Source organism: Excalfactoria chinensis, chromosome 6, assembly GCF_039878825.1.
Source record: "Excalfactoria chinensis isolate bCotChi1 chromosome 6, bCotChi1.hap2, whole genome shotgun sequence".
Classification (NCBI taxonomy): Eukaryota; Metazoa; Chordata; class Aves; order Galliformes; family Phasianidae; genus Excalfactoria; species Excalfactoria chinensis.
In genome coordinates this window covers 33,626,552-33,644,405 of record NC_092830.1, presented here as the reverse complement: position 1 = coordinate 33,644,405, position 17,854 = coordinate 33,626,552, and the positions used below count along the sequence as shown (strand labels likewise).

The 17,854-nt window shown below is 42.2% G+C and overlaps 1 protein-coding gene across 2 annotated transcripts in view; it reads left to right on the top strand.

Annotated features, from left to right (window-relative positions):
- The window catches only part of FGFR2 (fibroblast growth factor receptor 2), a 72,336-nt gene that overhangs the window by 31,927 nt on the left and 22,555 nt on the right, over positions 1-17,854 (top strand). For both annotated transcript variants that reach the window (XM_072339542.1, XM_072339541.1), the window contains 3 exons: positions 12,489-12,679; positions 14,839-14,983; positions 16,984-17,180. In XM_072339542.1, the coding sequence (XP_072195643.1) occupies positions 12,489-12,679; positions 14,839-14,983; positions 16,984-17,180 (533 nt within the window). The remainder of the gene's footprint in view (positions 1-12,488; positions 12,680-14,838; positions 14,984-16,983; positions 17,181-17,854) is intronic.

Genomic DNA, 17,854 nt, shown 5'->3' with positions numbered 1-17,854 from the left:
GAAGGTTTAGCCTTCATGCAGCAGGAGAGGAAGAAGGGAATTTTGTGATGAGGATGCTGTCAGTCTGAAGCCACAGCACAGCCTCTAGACTGTGAACCAAGTGGCTGACAAAGCCATTTTTACCTGAATGTTTATTTAGACGCCATTTGCTGAGGGTGCAGTGGTGGCTGCTGGTGCAGGCAGTGCATGGTGCCCTGCATGCTGTTCACCCTGCCTGGCCTTACAAGTGGGCAGGATGAGCACCTGGGGACTTTTGGAGGTTCTGTAGAAATTATTGAGCTATTTTGGGGAATCTAGATTGGTTCAACTTTGTTTTTGCTTAAAGCTGCATAAGAGGAAGGAAGCTTCTTTTGCAATACTGGAATTTTTCCTTGCTCAAAAGAAACTGATCAAAAATTCCCCTTCTTTCCCCTGTTCCTTTTCCTCATTGCTGCCCCAGTCCCAGCATGGCATGCTTCAAGGTGACCATAAATTCCTTCACCCATTTCTTTCTAGCAAGTGTGTTCATGGATGATGTGGTCACTTGAGCAAATATTTGTTACAAGTTGTCTCACCTCCTCTCTCCCTTTAAGCTTTTTGAATGGCTTACATGGAGGAATATTGTGCAGGCGTTTATTTTTCCTGGCAGTAAATTATAGTGACTTGTGTGAATGAGTGGAATGGCAGTAAGGATGATGTCACTTGGTGAAATGTCTGTTCCTTTCCTATAGAGAGGCAGAAACATTAATAGTGAGGTCAAGTTCTTCAGAAGTGACTGACTGCTGACATGGGGTGTTGGGGTATGCAGCTCGTGGCACCCAAAGGACACTTGATTTTCCCTGGGGGAAAATTCACCCTTTTGTGATATTTGGGCCCTAGGAGATTGGAAAACCAAAGCCACTTCTGCAGATCACCATCAGCGTTGTGGAAACCATGTTTCACTCCCTTTTTGCATTTGTTTCGGTGTGTGAAGGGGTATCACTGTTAATTTGAAGACATACGTATAGGACTGTATACCCTAAGATAACTAATACTGTGTGTTGAATTTACTCAGAGTCTCTCAAGAGATTCTACAGTGGAGCTTTAAGCTGAAAGGGGTATTGATGCTGGAGAGCTCAGCCATTTCTGTGTTGCTGAAAGCTTGTGATAATTGTGGAGGTTGGGCAAGAAACTGATGAAGCAGTAAATTACAACAGGCCAGAAGGGGAAACTCTGACAGTTTTCTAGTTAAGGCAGTTCTACAGAAGTTAATTTTCTGTATTATTATTATATATTTTTTTCTTTTTTCCTTTTTTTTCCTCTTTATTTCTTTTATAGGAGTTTTCCATTCCCATAGAGCTGTAGAGAGTTATGGGTGTTTGTTTAGAGGCTATTGCACATGTAGACAACATCTTACAAGCTTCAGGTCATAATTTTAGGCCAGGTTGTACGTGGAAAACTGTCAGTTGAAAGCCTCTGAAATTGCTTTTCCTACATGGTTTAACTGATTCCAGAGTTGATTAAGTGTAAGTAATAGCAAATGGTATTAAACATGGTAATGTATTATATGAACACAAGAGTCTGACTATATGGAGTAACGTAGAGAACACTCTGATTATGTCACAGATTTGGGAAGTATCCCAGCAAAAATCCTGCCAAGTAGTGACACAATGCTTGTTAGGAATATCCAGTATGACTCGATGCCAATAATTTTCCAAACCTTGAACTCTTTTGACAATTAAAAGCCTGGAGCCAGCAGGGCTGAGAAGTTTTTCAGTGCAAATGTAGGTGTGAATTATTCTCGTTTTTACCTTGTAATTACTTGCAAGAACCCTTTTAAAACAGTCAACTCGGCTCAGATGGTCTTGTTCACATTTACAAACTTGGCAGAGCACTTGGACTGGATTTTTTTTTTACAATGCGAGTTAGAAAATACTGAAAAATAAAGCAGCGAATTGTCGGCAGCCTCTCTGCGCAACACCAAATACATGTCCACATTGACAACGTTAATGCAGTGAAGTTGGGCAGAGTGTTCTGTGCTGAACGAGGTCATTCTTGAAGTGTTTGGGACACCCTCAAGGGCCCCTGCTCCTCGCCCTTCCTGTCTCCAGGCAGGGACTCAGGGCTGCAGCTGTGCTGATGGCATCGGTGGCTAACGGTGACCATGCAAAATGCTGTTGGAAAGGAAGAGGAGCAGTCTCCAGCTATTTATTGGAGTGCAACCCAGAGGCTTCAATTAATATCAGCTATTTGTTGCCCAGAGCAGCATGCCAGTGCGCAGTAATTGCTTACAACCTAAATGCAGACTGGGAGAAGGGAATGTCACTGTCTGTTTTATAGATGCGAAAACCAGCTGTGGAGCAATGAAATTTCTTGCCCTGGGTCACACAGGAAGCTGGTGGCAGAACAAAAATGAAGGCTGATACTCTAATCCTCCTCCAACACCTCAACTAAAAGAATGTACTTTCCCTTGTACAGTTGAGCCCATCAGCTGCTTTCTACATGCAACTCAAGTGCCTTTCTATTCTTTTTGTGTTTAATGGCAGGTTGAAGCTCAGCGTTTTATAGTAAGCTTGCTAATAGACTGACTCCCTTCTCTTTAAACATGTATAAAGTCATGAGGTCTTAAGGGAGAATGCTTGAAAACTGTGGTTTTCACCTATGAGTTGTATTGTAGTGAATCCAGGTTGTAGAAAGCAACATGGGAATGCAGCCACTGAGACTCGTACATAATTAGATCACTGTTGGATTGCAATTATCGTTGGAGTACAATTTCAGCAGCAGCAGTTCTGCTTAAGCGTGGAAGTAACTAATTGAATTTATAGTTGAACAGCAAAGAAGGCTTAGTCTGTGCCGTGCATAGTGCAGGTAGCCATTTCTGTCCTATTTAATGTCATCATCCAGGGAAACAAACCCCGTTTTGGTTTCAGATGAAGTTCTGCACATTACCTCATTTACGGGGTCTTACAAGCAGCTGCCATGGCACGACACATCTCCCAAGAATGTGGAGTAAGAAGACCCTGCTGTTTACTATTAAAGGGAACATAACTGGTCACAAATGTGCATACATATGTTTAAAAGTCCTTTTGCAACAAGTTTAACTTTACCTTGAGCTTCTAGTTTGCATGCCAGCCACACCTTTGGCTCACATCATTAGGGAATGAGGTCTAGAGGTATTTCAGGTGGCTCTCAGCTTAAACCTCGTGTCCCAGAAATTCTATATATGAGTGCTTTCACCAATGGTTGTGTAGAAAGCCGCTTGTATTCTGAACCCTTGGAGGTTTAGAGGGCATCGGGGTGAGTTTTACTCATGCTTTTTACAGCGTGTTATTAAACAAACAAAATCTCATTAAAACGGAATCTTCTTTTTGCTCTCGATGCGCGTTCATTGTTTATATTTCCTTTTGTTTGGGCACAAGAAAAGAAAAAAAAGAAGCCTTTGCTTTTGTTTCTGGTCAGCTTTATTTTTGGGTTTTCCTGTGCTCTTCCAGTTTCTTGCTGTGAGCATGGAACGGACATGGTTTTTTCTTTAACGACATGTTTCCACTTTGCCATTCCTGAATGCATAAAAACATATGCTTTGTTATTTGTTTTCACCACGGCTTGTTTTGTCCAAATGAAATTCAGCGTTAGTTTGACGCGACAACAGAATGTTCCTTAATTTCCAGAGAATTATTTTTAGCAGCCAGGTTACATACAGAAAGAACTGACAGCAGCTGAATTGAATGTGTGCCTCCTGAGTCGCATTACTTTTGCCTGGGAGGAGTTAAATGTAGGTATTGTGACCAAGCCCAAACTTGTGCTTCTGGCAGCTGGATTTGTAGTTGTTGATGCTCCTGGTGTGGACAAGCTTTGGCTTGACATCCTCACCCAGGTGCCTGCGGCCTGTGGCGTGATGAGACTGGCTGCAAGCATGCAGGTATCCCTGCTGATGCCTGCCCTCAGGTGTTTGGTTAGGCCGAGAGGGAAGAAGACTTTATTTTGTGCACCGATAAGATTGAGTGTGGACTTTACACCTGGCACTTGGCTTATGGCAAGGTGTGTGCACCTGAGAAGAAATTACACAGTTCAGTGCTGGAGGCTGTGCAGTTTGCTCCCAAAAACAAAGGCTGCTGTGTGATGGTTTTGCTGAAGGAAAAGGAAGGCTTAGGGGTCTCTCTTCTTTCTTAATAAGGCAAAAATATTCCCAAACCCTAGTTTTATAGCACTAAAGCTTCTGATTTCATTGGGGTAGTCTGGCTAAATTACATTTTATGGACAAATACTGGTGTCATTACTTCATCTGCTGAGTGAATGCTGTATTTGTCATGTTTGGAGTGCTTCCTGCAGAGCATGCTGGGGGAGGACTGGTCTCCCTGTCCCACTTTCTGTCTTATTACAGCCCCAAGGCAGGCATTTCTCTTCCTTTTGATGAATGATGAACAGGATATTGTTTCAGCCCTTTTATTATCATTTTTAATCGTGCCTTCCTAATGCATGCAGTATCACACTTGTGGAAATACAAGGAGGATTTTGCAGGAGTTGCTTGAAGATGCTGCGCAGACTGTTGTGTTGTTCGTTGTGCAGTTGGCACGCGTTGAGAACCATGTCTGTGCCTGCAGATAATCCCACAGCCACAGGTTTTAGCTGGGATGCTCACCCTTGGGGGTGAATGTTTTCCAGGGATAAAAGCATCATAGGTTTTTGGGGGTCAAACTAGTGTTAAAAGAGAGGTAGAGGTGGTGGAAGTAGACAGGGATGGTGCTGAACAGTGGGTTGGAGTGGTTAGATGTTAGGGGTTGTATGTGGCTGTAGTAAGGCGAGGTTGAGGGCAGTGGGGCTGGGAAGATGCTCCAGCATAAGGGTGTGGGGTCTTTTGAGAGGTTTACAGTGCAGGAAAGAAAAGACCTTGAGGGACAGGTACTGGAGTGAGGTAAGAGAGTGAGACATCTAGGAGTACCGAAGTATGGACAGATCACTGAGATGTGGCATTCTGTGGCTATTAGAGAAAAGGTTATCCTGACAGCTTTGGTGTGGGTGTCCTCTCACTGCTTTGCCAACCTCTGTGTAACTTGGAATCCAGAGGTGGCTGTATTTTATGAGTTTTCTGGGTTTCAATTAATTTGGTCATTGTTGGATTACTCCCATTCCCGTGGTGCAGCTTCAGCAGCAGTTGCTCCATTTAAACATAAAAACAAAGTGATGTATAATTTAATTATGATGTAAAAGCCACATTAAAAATAGTAGTTTATTAAACGCCTTTGGATGTTGAACTACTCTGTAAATGTAACATGTTATGATTATTATTTCATATTACTATTTAAAAGGTTGCATGAATATGCTTAAATTTGGCCGTGTTCATGGAAGGAAAAACACAGATACTGTCAGAGTTTGAGTAACAAACTCAATATTGACCAGTTTTTTGCCATATTTACAAGGTGCTTATGAACATTTAAAATGTGTATTCTTTTCATTTTTTAGCTTACAATCACTACTGTAAAGTAGGAGATCAAAGCAATTGATCGTAATTTGTTCATGTGTATTGAGTTAAAGTGTCTATTTGTTCATTGTGAACAGCTGATAGATGTCTTATCTAGATAGAGGTCTTATGTGAGAGTGATGGTATTTGGATGGCAAACATTGGATAGAGCCTGGTGGGAAGCTTTAGCTAGTTCTGATTGTGATTTTTCTGCTCTTCTCATTGACAAGAACAGGCTTTGTGTTGAGCAACTCATTCAATCTTGTTGCAGCTTTCTCTTCCTCGGCTTGCTGCCATGTGAGAAGAGGTGTGCAGATGAACTGATGTTATAAAGGTGTAAGGCAAAGATGAATTTTAGCTAGATCGTATATAAGACCACAAGCTCTACTGTAGAGCCGTCCAAAGAGACAGATGGGAGAACATAAGTGGGAGCTTTGCCTGCTGTAATAACAGCGCCGTTACATCCAATTGGAGGTGAAGGTGGTGAAGCCAAGGACAAAGAGTTTGGATATATCTGATTCATTTCTGCAAAGATTTAAAAAGGCACTGCCTTGTACTTGTCTGATCTTGGTTACCAGGAGAGTTTAGGCAGCACGGGAAGGTTGGATGGAATGGTAAATGCTTTGCTGTGAGTAGGGGGCTGCCTGCTTTTGCTGCATGTGACAAAATGCAGAAAGAAACGCCTCACATTTATACCAAAAACTCACGAATTAGAGAAGATTAGAATGCAGTTGTGGATGTCAGCTGCCTCACTGCCCTCCCCACGGCCCAGTGCTGCTCTAGGCCTCACAGGTTCCTATGGTGAGGACCAGGAGCCCTGACACTGCTCAGAGCTCCTGGCCACCAAGACCACCTCTCTGGGGAGCATAGGAAGTGCTGATATGTGGAGAGTCATGCTGCATAGGAATGTTGGACAGCATGAGAACTTGTTGGCTAGTACCTATTGGTAAAAGGTGCCAAGATTTGCAAGGCGTGATTTCATCAGCACTGGTAATGCTGGTCTGATCTGCGGGCTGTTCTGCTTGTCAGTCTGAAGGCTCCTGCTCTTTATCAAGCGCTCTTGCCAGGGATGGTCGTTATCTCTCAACATTTAATGACAGTGATCTGTTACTCCTTATAGCCTTAAAGCTTCTCATGGTCTTAGAGAGCTTGAGAAGGGAGCGTTGTCCCTGATGTGCTGCGGATGATACCTTGGTGTGCATAAATTGCCTTAGAGGTGGCGGTTTGAGGGGTGTGTATGTATGTACGTGTAAATGGAACATGACAGTTCAGCAGCACTTCTGAATTGGCTATAAACAACACGCAGTGCTTCATATTGGGCAGAAGGGAAACCAAACTGACGTGCAGCTGGTAGAAGCTGCTCAGCTCCTGGCTCGTGTATATACCGTGTATGACATTAATTAGCAGAGGCATTTTGCCTGCACCTGCTCAGTTGTTTCTGATCTTCTGCAAGAGCAGCCAGCACCCAGCCTTACTCCTACACACCACTGAACAAATAGTGGGCCTAGCAGTGTTTGCCTTCCAGCCTTTCGCCCCCATAAGCAATTGCTTACTTCTGAGGAAGGGAAGTGAAGGTTTGGCTTGGCCTGTGTGTGTAGAAAGCTACCTTGAAGGAGGAAAATTCCTCTGGGAACTCTGACATCTGTTTGGTTAGACCCCTCCTATGCCACTCCACCTAGGGGTATGGAAAGCAAGTGTAATTTCAAGGCAGATCTTTTGTATGAACTTGGATAAGACTGTATTTATAGGGAAACCTGAGCAGCAGTTCCTCATGCCTTGGCTGCCTCTGGAGCTCTCCTCAATGGGGCTCTCTAATTCAGAGAGCAATAATTAATCCAGCCTCGGAGTGCTTGTGGACTGGGGCCAGATTAGCAGTTTGTGTAGGTGGGATCTTTCATGAAGGACACTGACTGTTGTGTCTCTCCTTCCAAACCAGTTCATTGACTGTCGGCCAGAGTAGGCTGTTCTACTGGTAGTGCTTTCCTCATTTAATGTGAGGGATTAAGCATTCATCTCTTAATGGTTGATATTTAGCCCAAACTGGTAGTGATTGCAGACTGTGGTCAGCCCAGTAAATGTCCTTACACACTGAAGATTTCAGTCTGTGTATATGTTGGAAAAGGCTGTGCTTGATTTCTTTTATTTATATTTTAAGGCTAAAGAGACAGTCCTACAAGTTTGAGGTGCTAAGCAAAAGCTGTGCAGCAAGGGCACATGATTACTGCCCAGCCTAAAAGACCATAGGATGCTTTTAGAGACCTGTAATTTACAGATCATGAACATTTCTCAAAGCAACAGGTGTTGCACAGTGACTGAATATACAGAATCTCTACTGAGGTCTATGGATCCAGAATGGTTACTGATGCCACACTTAGAAGCATCGTTGGAGCTCTCTGTAGCTTTACAGCATCAGCTGTCAGGATGGTTCCTTAGGATTCAGTAGTATTTCAAGACTGATGGTAAAGGCTCTGGTAAATGGGTTTGTCTAATGAAAAGCTTACTTCTAGTTTTATTTTCCCCTTTTAATTGAGGATCTCTCCGTTGTCCCCAGAACTCTTGCATTTGCTATTCAGCTTTTATTTTCTTAGCTTACACTTAAATCACATGCTTGCAAGGAGAGGAAACAGGCACATTCAAAAGGAAAAAATAAATAGTTTTCATTTATTTATTTATTTGTTTTCCTGAAATGAATCAAATGCCTTATCCAAAGCCCATTGAAATCCATGTCAGCTCTTCCCCTGACTTCAATGGGCTTTGGTTCTGGCTTTTAGCTCCCATGAAAGGTCCTGAACTGTCTGTCCTGGGGTGGCAGGGAGACTTGGATAGACAATTGCCAGAGCTCTTCTCAGCCCTCGATACAGCCAGGTTGCTAAGGAGACTTGGCCTTTAGATGGGACCTGGAGCTCCCTGCTTCCGGGGTTATTGTCTCCTTTCCCTGCCAGCACGCTCCAGGAGCGGCAGTGGCACTTTTTCAGTCACAATAGGCTCTCTCTGGCCTCTGGCACCAGCAAGCCCTGTCCTACATCTTCCTTCAGCTGGCATGCTCAGCAAGCAGCCTCTCTTCTGTGCCTTTTCATTCTTGCACCTCCTAGATGCTAAGACCAGTGGGGAGATCAGATCTTCTGGTCACTGTTGGCTGTAAAATTTGTCTTCTGGCCCCTCTCGACTGCCTCCATCTCTTGGCATCTTCGTCTCATATCCTTGCATCATGATGTTCCTGCCTCTTACCTCTTAGATTTCTCTCTCTGTTAGTTGCTGTGGGTCAGCAAAAATACTGGGGGAGATGAAGCCAAACACTGGAGAGAGATGACCTTCTGTAGGAACCCCCTGTCCAAGGGCCTTAAACTGCTGAAAGGGCCACTTCTCAGGAGCTCCTTGGGAAGCATGCAAGCTCCACAGTCACTTCCAGGCTGGCTTCCCTGAACTGTTGGTGGCAGGATTTGCTCCTTGCCACCCACCTCCAGGTGTCCATTTGTGCCCACTTTTAGGAAACTTGGAATTTTCCAGCTACTTGGCATTCTTTGCAGTTTCCTGTCTTGGAGAAAGGCATTCTAAAGTTTTAACATTAACAGACTAAATGAGAGTTTCTTCTGAGCCATTGGGCAGCTCTCTTTGTCCATTGTCTTTTCTGATAGCAACCCTGTTTGCCAATAGATAAGCTATCGGAACTGCTCAAGCAAATTTGAGCAGAAATGTTTAAGCCCTGGATGCTTTTATGATGGTGTAGACTTGAGTTAGATGCTCGTAGCCTTGAATTTGATATTCCTTACAAGAACAACCAGTTTCAGTGCTGGCTGTGGGTAACTGTCTCCCCAAATGGAGTTGTTCTTGTTTTGAAGCAAAACTGCAAATCAGGGAAAACAAACTGGTGTCTTCTTTTTAAGGCAGAATACAGAATTAAGCAAGTGTTCTCTTTAGGTCCCTTCCAGCCCAAGCCATTCTATGGGTATGTGAAGGGTAACCTACAGAGATTTATACACGGTGATTTAGTTCAGAAAATATTCTTCATTTTAAAACATCCATTATGTTTTAGTAAAACCAGAAAAGTCTGCTCAAGCAAACAGGGCGTGTCTATGAAAAAGCTTGTAGATCTATATGAGGTTGACTAAGTAACTAATATTTATGGTAGCAGAACTTGTATCGACTACTTTTTATGGTCTTCATAATGTAGTGTTTAGTATGCTTGAAGACAGCTAATCTTTGGGGGCAATCTTCTGTGCTATAGCATAAGCTGTTGACTTGTTTTTGAAAGGTTTGTGTTAGCAGTGAGAATGAAACACTACATTTTTAAGTAGCCAGATAGCAAAGATTTATTTCTTGAGGTTCTGATTCAATTCAACGACAATGAATGAAAGGCCGTATTGCGACCAGCAGGGTAACGGAGTTGCAAGCTTGATTGCCAGCTTATTCGATATGAAAATGATGTCTGACTGAAACAAGTGGGGATATAGGGAGTCACTCACTATAGTTTAGTGATGGTCCTAACAGTAATTAGTACATTACTTAACACCAGTTTCACCATCTTGTAAGATATTTGAGAAAGCATCTTTAACTTTTATGCTAGTATTTAATAAAAAAGAAAATATGATATTCCATATAATACTAGCATAGCCAGTTGTGTGAGTGGTGATAACTGCTTACAAATGTAAGGCTTGTGTTTTAAATGTGGAAAAGTGATGTGAGATTTATGAATATGGTTTGTGACGGTACCAAAAGTGAAATCCTTAACTGTATGTAGTTTTGCTGAGAAATAGCAAAGACGGGATAACATCCTGGAGTGACTGTTTCCAAGCAATGATACTGTACAGAATATAGTCATTAGTGGAAGTTCCATCTGCATATCGTTACTTTCCCCAACACACATGTCATTTCTTGTGGCCCATGGATTCCAGGATTGACATGAAATCCCTCTGAATGAGCACTGTGATATTTATGGTCCTCTGTATTTCTTGCTCCCTTCTACTGAGGCAGGGGAGCTGAATGAATACGAGACATGGCTCTGCATGTTGGAGGGTAACTGAAGTTTGTTTTTTAGCACACATACCCTCAGAGCAGAAACTTCACAAACGTTTTAGCTATACATATGCATACTTTCTTTAATTTTTTAAGGAATTCAGGGTAAGAATGTAAGAACTTTGCTTTTGCTGCTTTGCTTTTACTGCTTTGTTTGGCCTTTTCTGCTTTGGTAGAGGAAACGTTTGACAGTCATTGATAAAAGATTAAATCGTTGATGGCTATCGGGATAAACTAAACACATTTCGTGTGTTGGTGCTGCCATAGTGGGAACTTTTCCAAGATGTTTCGGGCCTCGTTCTCTGGTTTGTTTAAGGGCAGCGAGTAAGGTCACAAAGGAAATCAAACCCTGATGTGGAGAAATGAAACATGAGGCCTACTGACTTCTAAAAAACATTTTAAATAACATTCTCTAAGGTTTCATTTTATACCGAAGGCAGCTGTAATAAGTTTTAGAAGATGGTGTAAGGTTTCTATTAAAGAGAGATCTTGCTTGCTGTTTTTGTACCCAAATGAAGGGGCGAGGGAGATGGAATTAGAGCTTACTTAGGATAAGGTGAGAAACTTTAAAAGTTTTCTCTCGAAAGGATAGAATAGTAATTTGTACAATCTACTGCAATTTGCAAGTAAAAACACAAAGTTAAACCATTCCTGGGTCTTTTGAAAACGACGTACATAGCCATGGAATAATTTAATAACTGCAATACAAACGCACTTTTGCCACAAGTCAAATAAGACTGCTGCTTTGTAGTGTGCTGCCAGCGTAGCCTCAGTGAATAAATTCCCAGTAGATGTTTGCCGCATGCCAAATATATTGGACGGTATGAAAGATCCCATTGTTCCATGGGCATCATTATTTGCTGTTACACTCGCAGTGTTTGCTTGTGAAACAGTTTATTGGAAACCAGTGTGTTTAAGAAGGAGCACTTGATTTGAAATTCAGTTGATTTGGCTCTTAACGCCAACAGCCTCTAAAAATAAATATTTAGATTTGCTCCTTTTTTCCTGGTCTTCGAAAGAATTCCTGGAGCACTGGATCTCAGGCAGTGATAAGCAATGGGCTCTTCACTTGTCATTCATAGGCTGAACCTGTGTGTAGGTCAGTATTAGCTTTATACTCTTAGGAAAAGAAATGCAGAGTTAAGCTTTCATATGGGCTGTCCAGGGAAGTGATGGAGTCACCAACCCCGGATGTGTTCAAGGAGCGTTTAAATGTTGTGTTAAGGGACATGGTTTATTGAGAGCTAATGGTGAAATGTGGATGGTTGGATGATCTTGTAGGTCTTTTCCAACCTTGGTGATTCTGTAATTCTACAAAGAAGGGAATGAGTTCACTTACAGAAGGGTGAGAGCTGCACTTGTCTGAAGGGTTGTTGTGCCCAGGCTTGTGCCTAACTCATCAGCAAGGAAATCTGAGAAGCATTCAGGTTGGACTTGGTGGTGGGAAATTGCTTCACTTCATAGCTGAGGAGAAGGCTCCATCGATCCTCAAAAGTAGGCTGGGAATGTTGGCTGCAATGCCTTTCTGGATGCCCAAATGAAGCAGTGTTTTCAGCAGTGCAAGCTCAATGAACAACATTTATGAAATGCTTAGGCTAGCCAATAAATAAGCAACTACGTTAGCTCACATTATAAACATACTGTTTTTTGTTTCCCCCACCCCAGGTAGCTCAGTATTGGTTTGAGTCCTGTTCAGGATTACAAATTGGTATTTCTGCTGCTGTCTGAGTAGAGAGCTTTGCTGCAGTACTGATCAGAGTGTTCTGATGATGATATTCTACTTGTTTGTCTGCACTACAACAAATGCTTTTCAGCAAGGTTTCTCCCCTCCCCCCAAATAACTGTTCTTTACGTTACAAGTGTAGTGCTCAAGTCATCTCCTTTGAACTGTAGTTTTCATTATACGTTTTGGCTGCAGTGTTATTTCGGAGGAGTCAGCCAACAGGCTTACAGGGCTTTTTGGCTCGAGTTCACTTACAGTTTTCTTGGCAGCTTTGCTTATTTATGCATCTTTATTTCTCTCTCTTTCTCTTGCTCCTCGCCCTCCCCATCGGAACAGAGCGATCACCGCACAGGCCCATCCTCCAAGCTGGCCTTCCAGCAAACGCCTCAGCTGTAGTCGGAGGTGATGTCGAGTTTGTCTGCAAAGTCTACAGTGATGCTCAACCCCACATTCAGTGGATAAAACATGTAGAGAAGAATGGCAGTAAATATGGACCAGATGGACTGCCTTACCTTCAGGTTTTAAAGGTGAGGCATTGCAGATGCTGCTACTGGTGGTGACGGCTTCTTTAGAACCTTGCATTTATTTGATGTAAATCCAAGGATTTTGAGATCGGAACATTTTTTCTTGAAATTAGGAGTATTTATTACAGATGAGAAGTCAGATAAACATTTGGTAGACTGAATGCTAATTATGCAGCTTTTGATTTGATTTTGTGTATTTTTTTAGTGTTTGTCTTTTAAACTTCCTTGAAGCCCTTCATCTCTAAACATTTCAGGCGTGGCTCATTCAGAAAAGACCAAAAACCCTCTTAAATAACTTCACTGATGTTCCCTCACCCTGTTTGTTTCAAAGACTGTTCAGACACATGACACCTGTTGCCAAAGTTGGTCGGAGGGTTGGGTTTTCTGGATGCTGAGCCTGTGAGGATGTCCATTTGTCCCCAGTGTGATGTGGCATATTGGTGGCACCGGGTTGTTCTGCACCGTGGAGTTTTCCAAGCTGGTTGGCGATGCTTCGGATTAAAAAACAAGCAAACAAAACTCAGACCCTAAATGTTTTTGACCTTGATGCTTGCATGAAGTGGAAGTCGTTATTCGAGTGAGGTGTTGGTGGTGGGACCTTAGACAGATTTGTGTCCTTTTTGGACAGCAGTTACATTGTTCTCCTGTGTTATTGGTCTATTCTAGCATTCGGGGATAAATAGTTCCAATGCTGAAGTGCTGACACTGTACAATGTGACAGAGGCGGACGCTGGAGAATATATTTGTAAGGTCTCCAATTATATAGGGGAGGCCAACCAGTCTGCCTGGCTCTCTGTTCTGCCGAGTTCACAAGGTAACAATGTTTTTTAAAGAAAGCTGGATGTAGAAGCTGGAAAAAAAAAAATGGTGCTTTGGGAGCCTGCAGGCAGCTTGTAGGATAACTCCTTGGCCTTGTGGTATATTTGTAATCCTCCTTTGGTGTTGCAACTGGTGTTACACCAGCAGCCATGGAAAAATTCCCACAATATTCTGTGTGCTCTACTCAATGGCGTCTGATGTCGGTCTTTATTCTCTCTTGTGTCTGTCTGTGTACTCGTTTGTGTTCAGTTTTGTTGTTAATCCTGCATACTTTGCAGTTCACGTCTAAGGTACTTGATGAATAAATGTCTTTACAGTCTAATTGGTGTATCATATGCACACACATAAAATATATATACACATATACGCACGTGTGTGTATATGTGTATATGAAATGTTCACATAAGTGCCCATTGAAGCACTTAAGGCCTCCATTCACCCATTCCTGGTACGGTAATAACCCACCATGAGCAACAAAGATTGGCAACAACGTGACTCCATCTCGCAGCTCAATTTATTCAGAAATGGTGTCGTAAAAATGCTTGTATTCTATCATCACATACTTCAGATTAGTGTCTTTGGATGGAATAAAGACAAAAAGCAACAACCACTATCTTTATTTAGAATAATTTCTCTAAATCTCCAGATCAGAAGCATTGGCATGGATCCCTGTTGTACTCATCTTGGAACCTCTAGGGAGTTCCATGTTTAAGAGTCCCTGAGTTTTGGATTCTGTTTATTTGTAAAAGATTGGAGAAGCACTGAACCCTGATAGGTCTGGTGCATAATGACCTAACAGTGCTTCTTGACGTACCACATTTACCTGCAGTGCAGCAGATGATGCAGGGACCATCAGCTGCTTGAGACTTCTACTGAGTGGTCTTGTTTGGAGCAGAATTTACCTTCTTTTGCCTTTTCACAATCCATATATATGTGTATTTGTAAATTAATTCTTCTGATGCAGGTAACTCCATACAAAGGATACCGCATTCTGTGTCTGTTTTCTCTTTGCTTTTCTTTCAACACTCTTTTATTGAAAACAAAGGAGAAGGGAAAAAAACAAACAAGCAAAGATTTGTGGGTTAATTTTTCCATGTCACGTGATTGCATGCATGTCTAGGTGGTGAGTTTTGGTCTGGTGAAGGGTGTTGATTACTTTCTGAGGTGAGCTGGGACCTGTTGGTAAACGCCTTTTGGAAGAGGGATTGTGGATGGGGAAGGAGCTTTGCATCTCTCCACCTCTGCCTTTCCGAAGCGCAAAGCCCTGTGGCTCCATCTCCCTATCCACAAGAGTTCTCTCAATGTCTAGCTTTTTCTCTTGCTTCCCTCTTTTTTTTTTCTAGGCTGCCGGTGTTAACACTACGGACAAAGAAATTGAGGTTCTCTATATACGGAATGTAACTTTTGAGGATGCTGGGGAGTATACATGCTTGGCGGGTAATTCTATTGGGATATCCTTTCACACTGCATGGTTGACAGTTCTGCCAGGTATACACTGCTCTCTTTCAGTGGTTTTTCCTCTATTTTTTCCCCTTGTTGAGTGCTGCAGAATTAGCACAGCTTCTGTCTCAGAAAATGACATCAAGCTTCCTCAGCATTTTTATGATGATTATATGGTGATTATATGTACAGTTGTATTTGTCACAAGCCAGTGGATTGTCTTGTGACACAATCTGGTCTACAAGTCCAGATACCTTTCCCAAAAATACAAGCCAAAACCAAAACCCAGACATCTTCTGTTTCACTTAAATTATGTTTTATGAATGTTAAACGCTCATCGGAAATGTTGAGGAACTGCTTTTCCTTCTCACTTCAGTGAGATAACTGAAAATCAGCGTGTAAATCATTGTAAATTTCAAGAGGAGGAAATTCAAAGTTATCCTAAGAAACCTGGGGACTGATTTGGCCATAATTGTATAACGGTTCATCTGAATACACAAGCTATTCAGGATGCTTAATTCACTGTTATCTATCATCCAAACCTTTTATGGAAATTCTAATTTTGATGCCCATGGATTATATACAGAAGCGGTGCCCTTCATCTCTTGGGAATCAGCTCCGTGCATCTTTGAACATCGCATGCTCTAAGAAAACAAGTAGTCATTTGCTTTTACTGCAAAGCATGTCTTGCTGTTCTGGGGTTGATGATGTTTCTGTCCTGAAATGAAACAAACATCAACGTGCTTTATTGCCTGAAAATTGTTATCAGCTGTTAGAAGATGTAACCATGGTTGGTTTTGACGTTAGTCAAATGTTCTTGTTTATAGCTGTTGGCAGCTGCCTTAGGAGTTCCTTTGAAAAAATGTGAACCACCTGAGGTTTGCTGGGTCATCTTGTGCTTACCATTTATTCATTGTTAATCCTGAGCGAGAGGCACAAAACCTGCATGTACATAATGCTGAGATTTCGGGAGTGAAATTTTCTGCAGATATTAACCCCATCATCAAAGTATATTGAATGGTGCAACGTTATTACATCTCACTCTTACGTGAACACCAAGCCTGCGTGGTCTGCCACCAAGCAGTCAGGCAGTGCCTGTGTGAATCTTGCTTCTGCTAGCAGTGTTTGCAAGTGCTCGAACAGCATATTTTAAGCAATTCTCTTGAATGAAATATTTTGTTAGCCTATAACAAGGCACAAGAAAATTCTGGCTCGAACGTGCATTGCTTGTGGAGTGACTTCTGATTGCTGTGGAATGCTGCTTATCTGGGGGATGAACCCCAGATAAGGGATTAGGGATTGTGTTTGTATAAATAAGAATCCTGAAGATGGGTTCAAAAACTGTTTGTCAAGGTAACATAGAAGTAGAGCCACTCCCTCTACAACCAATTTCACAGACTAGCAACCATAAATGTGCATCTTCAGTGTGGCTGACAAAGGAAGACTCACAGAGGCATATTGCTAGTAGTTCAGTTGAACTTAGAAATACAGTGAGGGGCTGATTTATCCTTCAGTACTATAAAAGCCCATTGAATAATTTGGATAAACAAGCAATGCAGACTCAAGCCCCGAATTCTATTTGCACGTTGTGATATAACACTTCTAGACTAGCAAATTTGGTTTTTTATCTTTAAATGTGCCTTTATGTGGTTGAAAGGAAGCACAGTGCTTTTGAAGGTTGACTTGAGCGATAAAATGAACGTGTACCTAGTTTGAGCACTTCAGTTCCTTCTTCTTCCTTAAAATAATAGGGGATAATTTGATGAATGTGTCTCCTCAGCAGGCAGACACAAGTATATGCCTATATAGGTCTGCTTATGAACACACACGCTGGTGTGAGATGTTAAAATGGCGATCTTTAGAGAGGAACAGCTCTCAGATTTCAAGATGACCTGAATATCCACAGTGATCTATATGTCACAAAGTCACTGCTACAACTGCTGATGTTTTAACTGTTTCATGCTGTTCCATGCACTGTGCTGAGCTGTGCCTGTACTGTGTGCTAACTCTGTGGCGTGATTATTCCCTCCCGAAAACCTGCAATCCAGCTCCTGAAAAGGAAAAGGAATATCCAACATCTCCAGACTACCTGGAAATAGCAATTTACTGCATAGGGGTCTTCCTGATTGCCTGCATGGTGCTGATGGTCATCCTGTGCCGTATGAAGAACACCACCAAGAAGCCCGACTTCAGCAGCCAGCCAGCTGTCCACAAGCTGACAAAGCGAATCCCTCTGCGCAGACAGGTAACAGAAAGTAGATAAAGAGTTTGAAGAACTTTTACCAAAACCCAAAGCCAGCACATCCTTCCAATAGGAACATTGGAAGGAGGAATAAGGGAGCATGAAAGCACATTGTAATGAGGGCTGGATTTAGTCTGGCACCAAGGGGAATGGTATGGGAAGAAAGTGCATCTTGATGCAACAGTCTCAAGGCAAGAAAGTCAGGGATGTAGGAGCAAAACTGTGAAAGATGGAATATATTCTTTATTAGCAGTACTATAGATGGCAAAAAAAAATGTATTGCAAGTGATTTGGGGCCTGATCCCAGAGCTTGTTGAAATCAATGGAAAATTTTTTGCTGACTTTGGAACAGAGTCCTGTTTAATTGTATATTTATGATGTTTCTAAGGTGACTTCTATTGTAGTAACTAGCTACCAGATACAGGGAGGTATTTTTCAGGAAGAGGAGGAAAATTCATAGCTAAGCATATAGAGAACATCTCAAAATAGAAAGGCTGCAATAAAGTAATAACAGGGGCAATATTAAATCAGATCGTAAGCTGCTGATGTTTCTGAGTAAGGAGCAAAACTGGAAGTCAGATCCAAAATGCTTAGTGCAGTCCTGTTGTGTGCATAATTCGTAGTTGCTTGTTGCTAGCAGTGAGCGTTGCTGGAGAGGGCAACACTAAGAGCAGCAA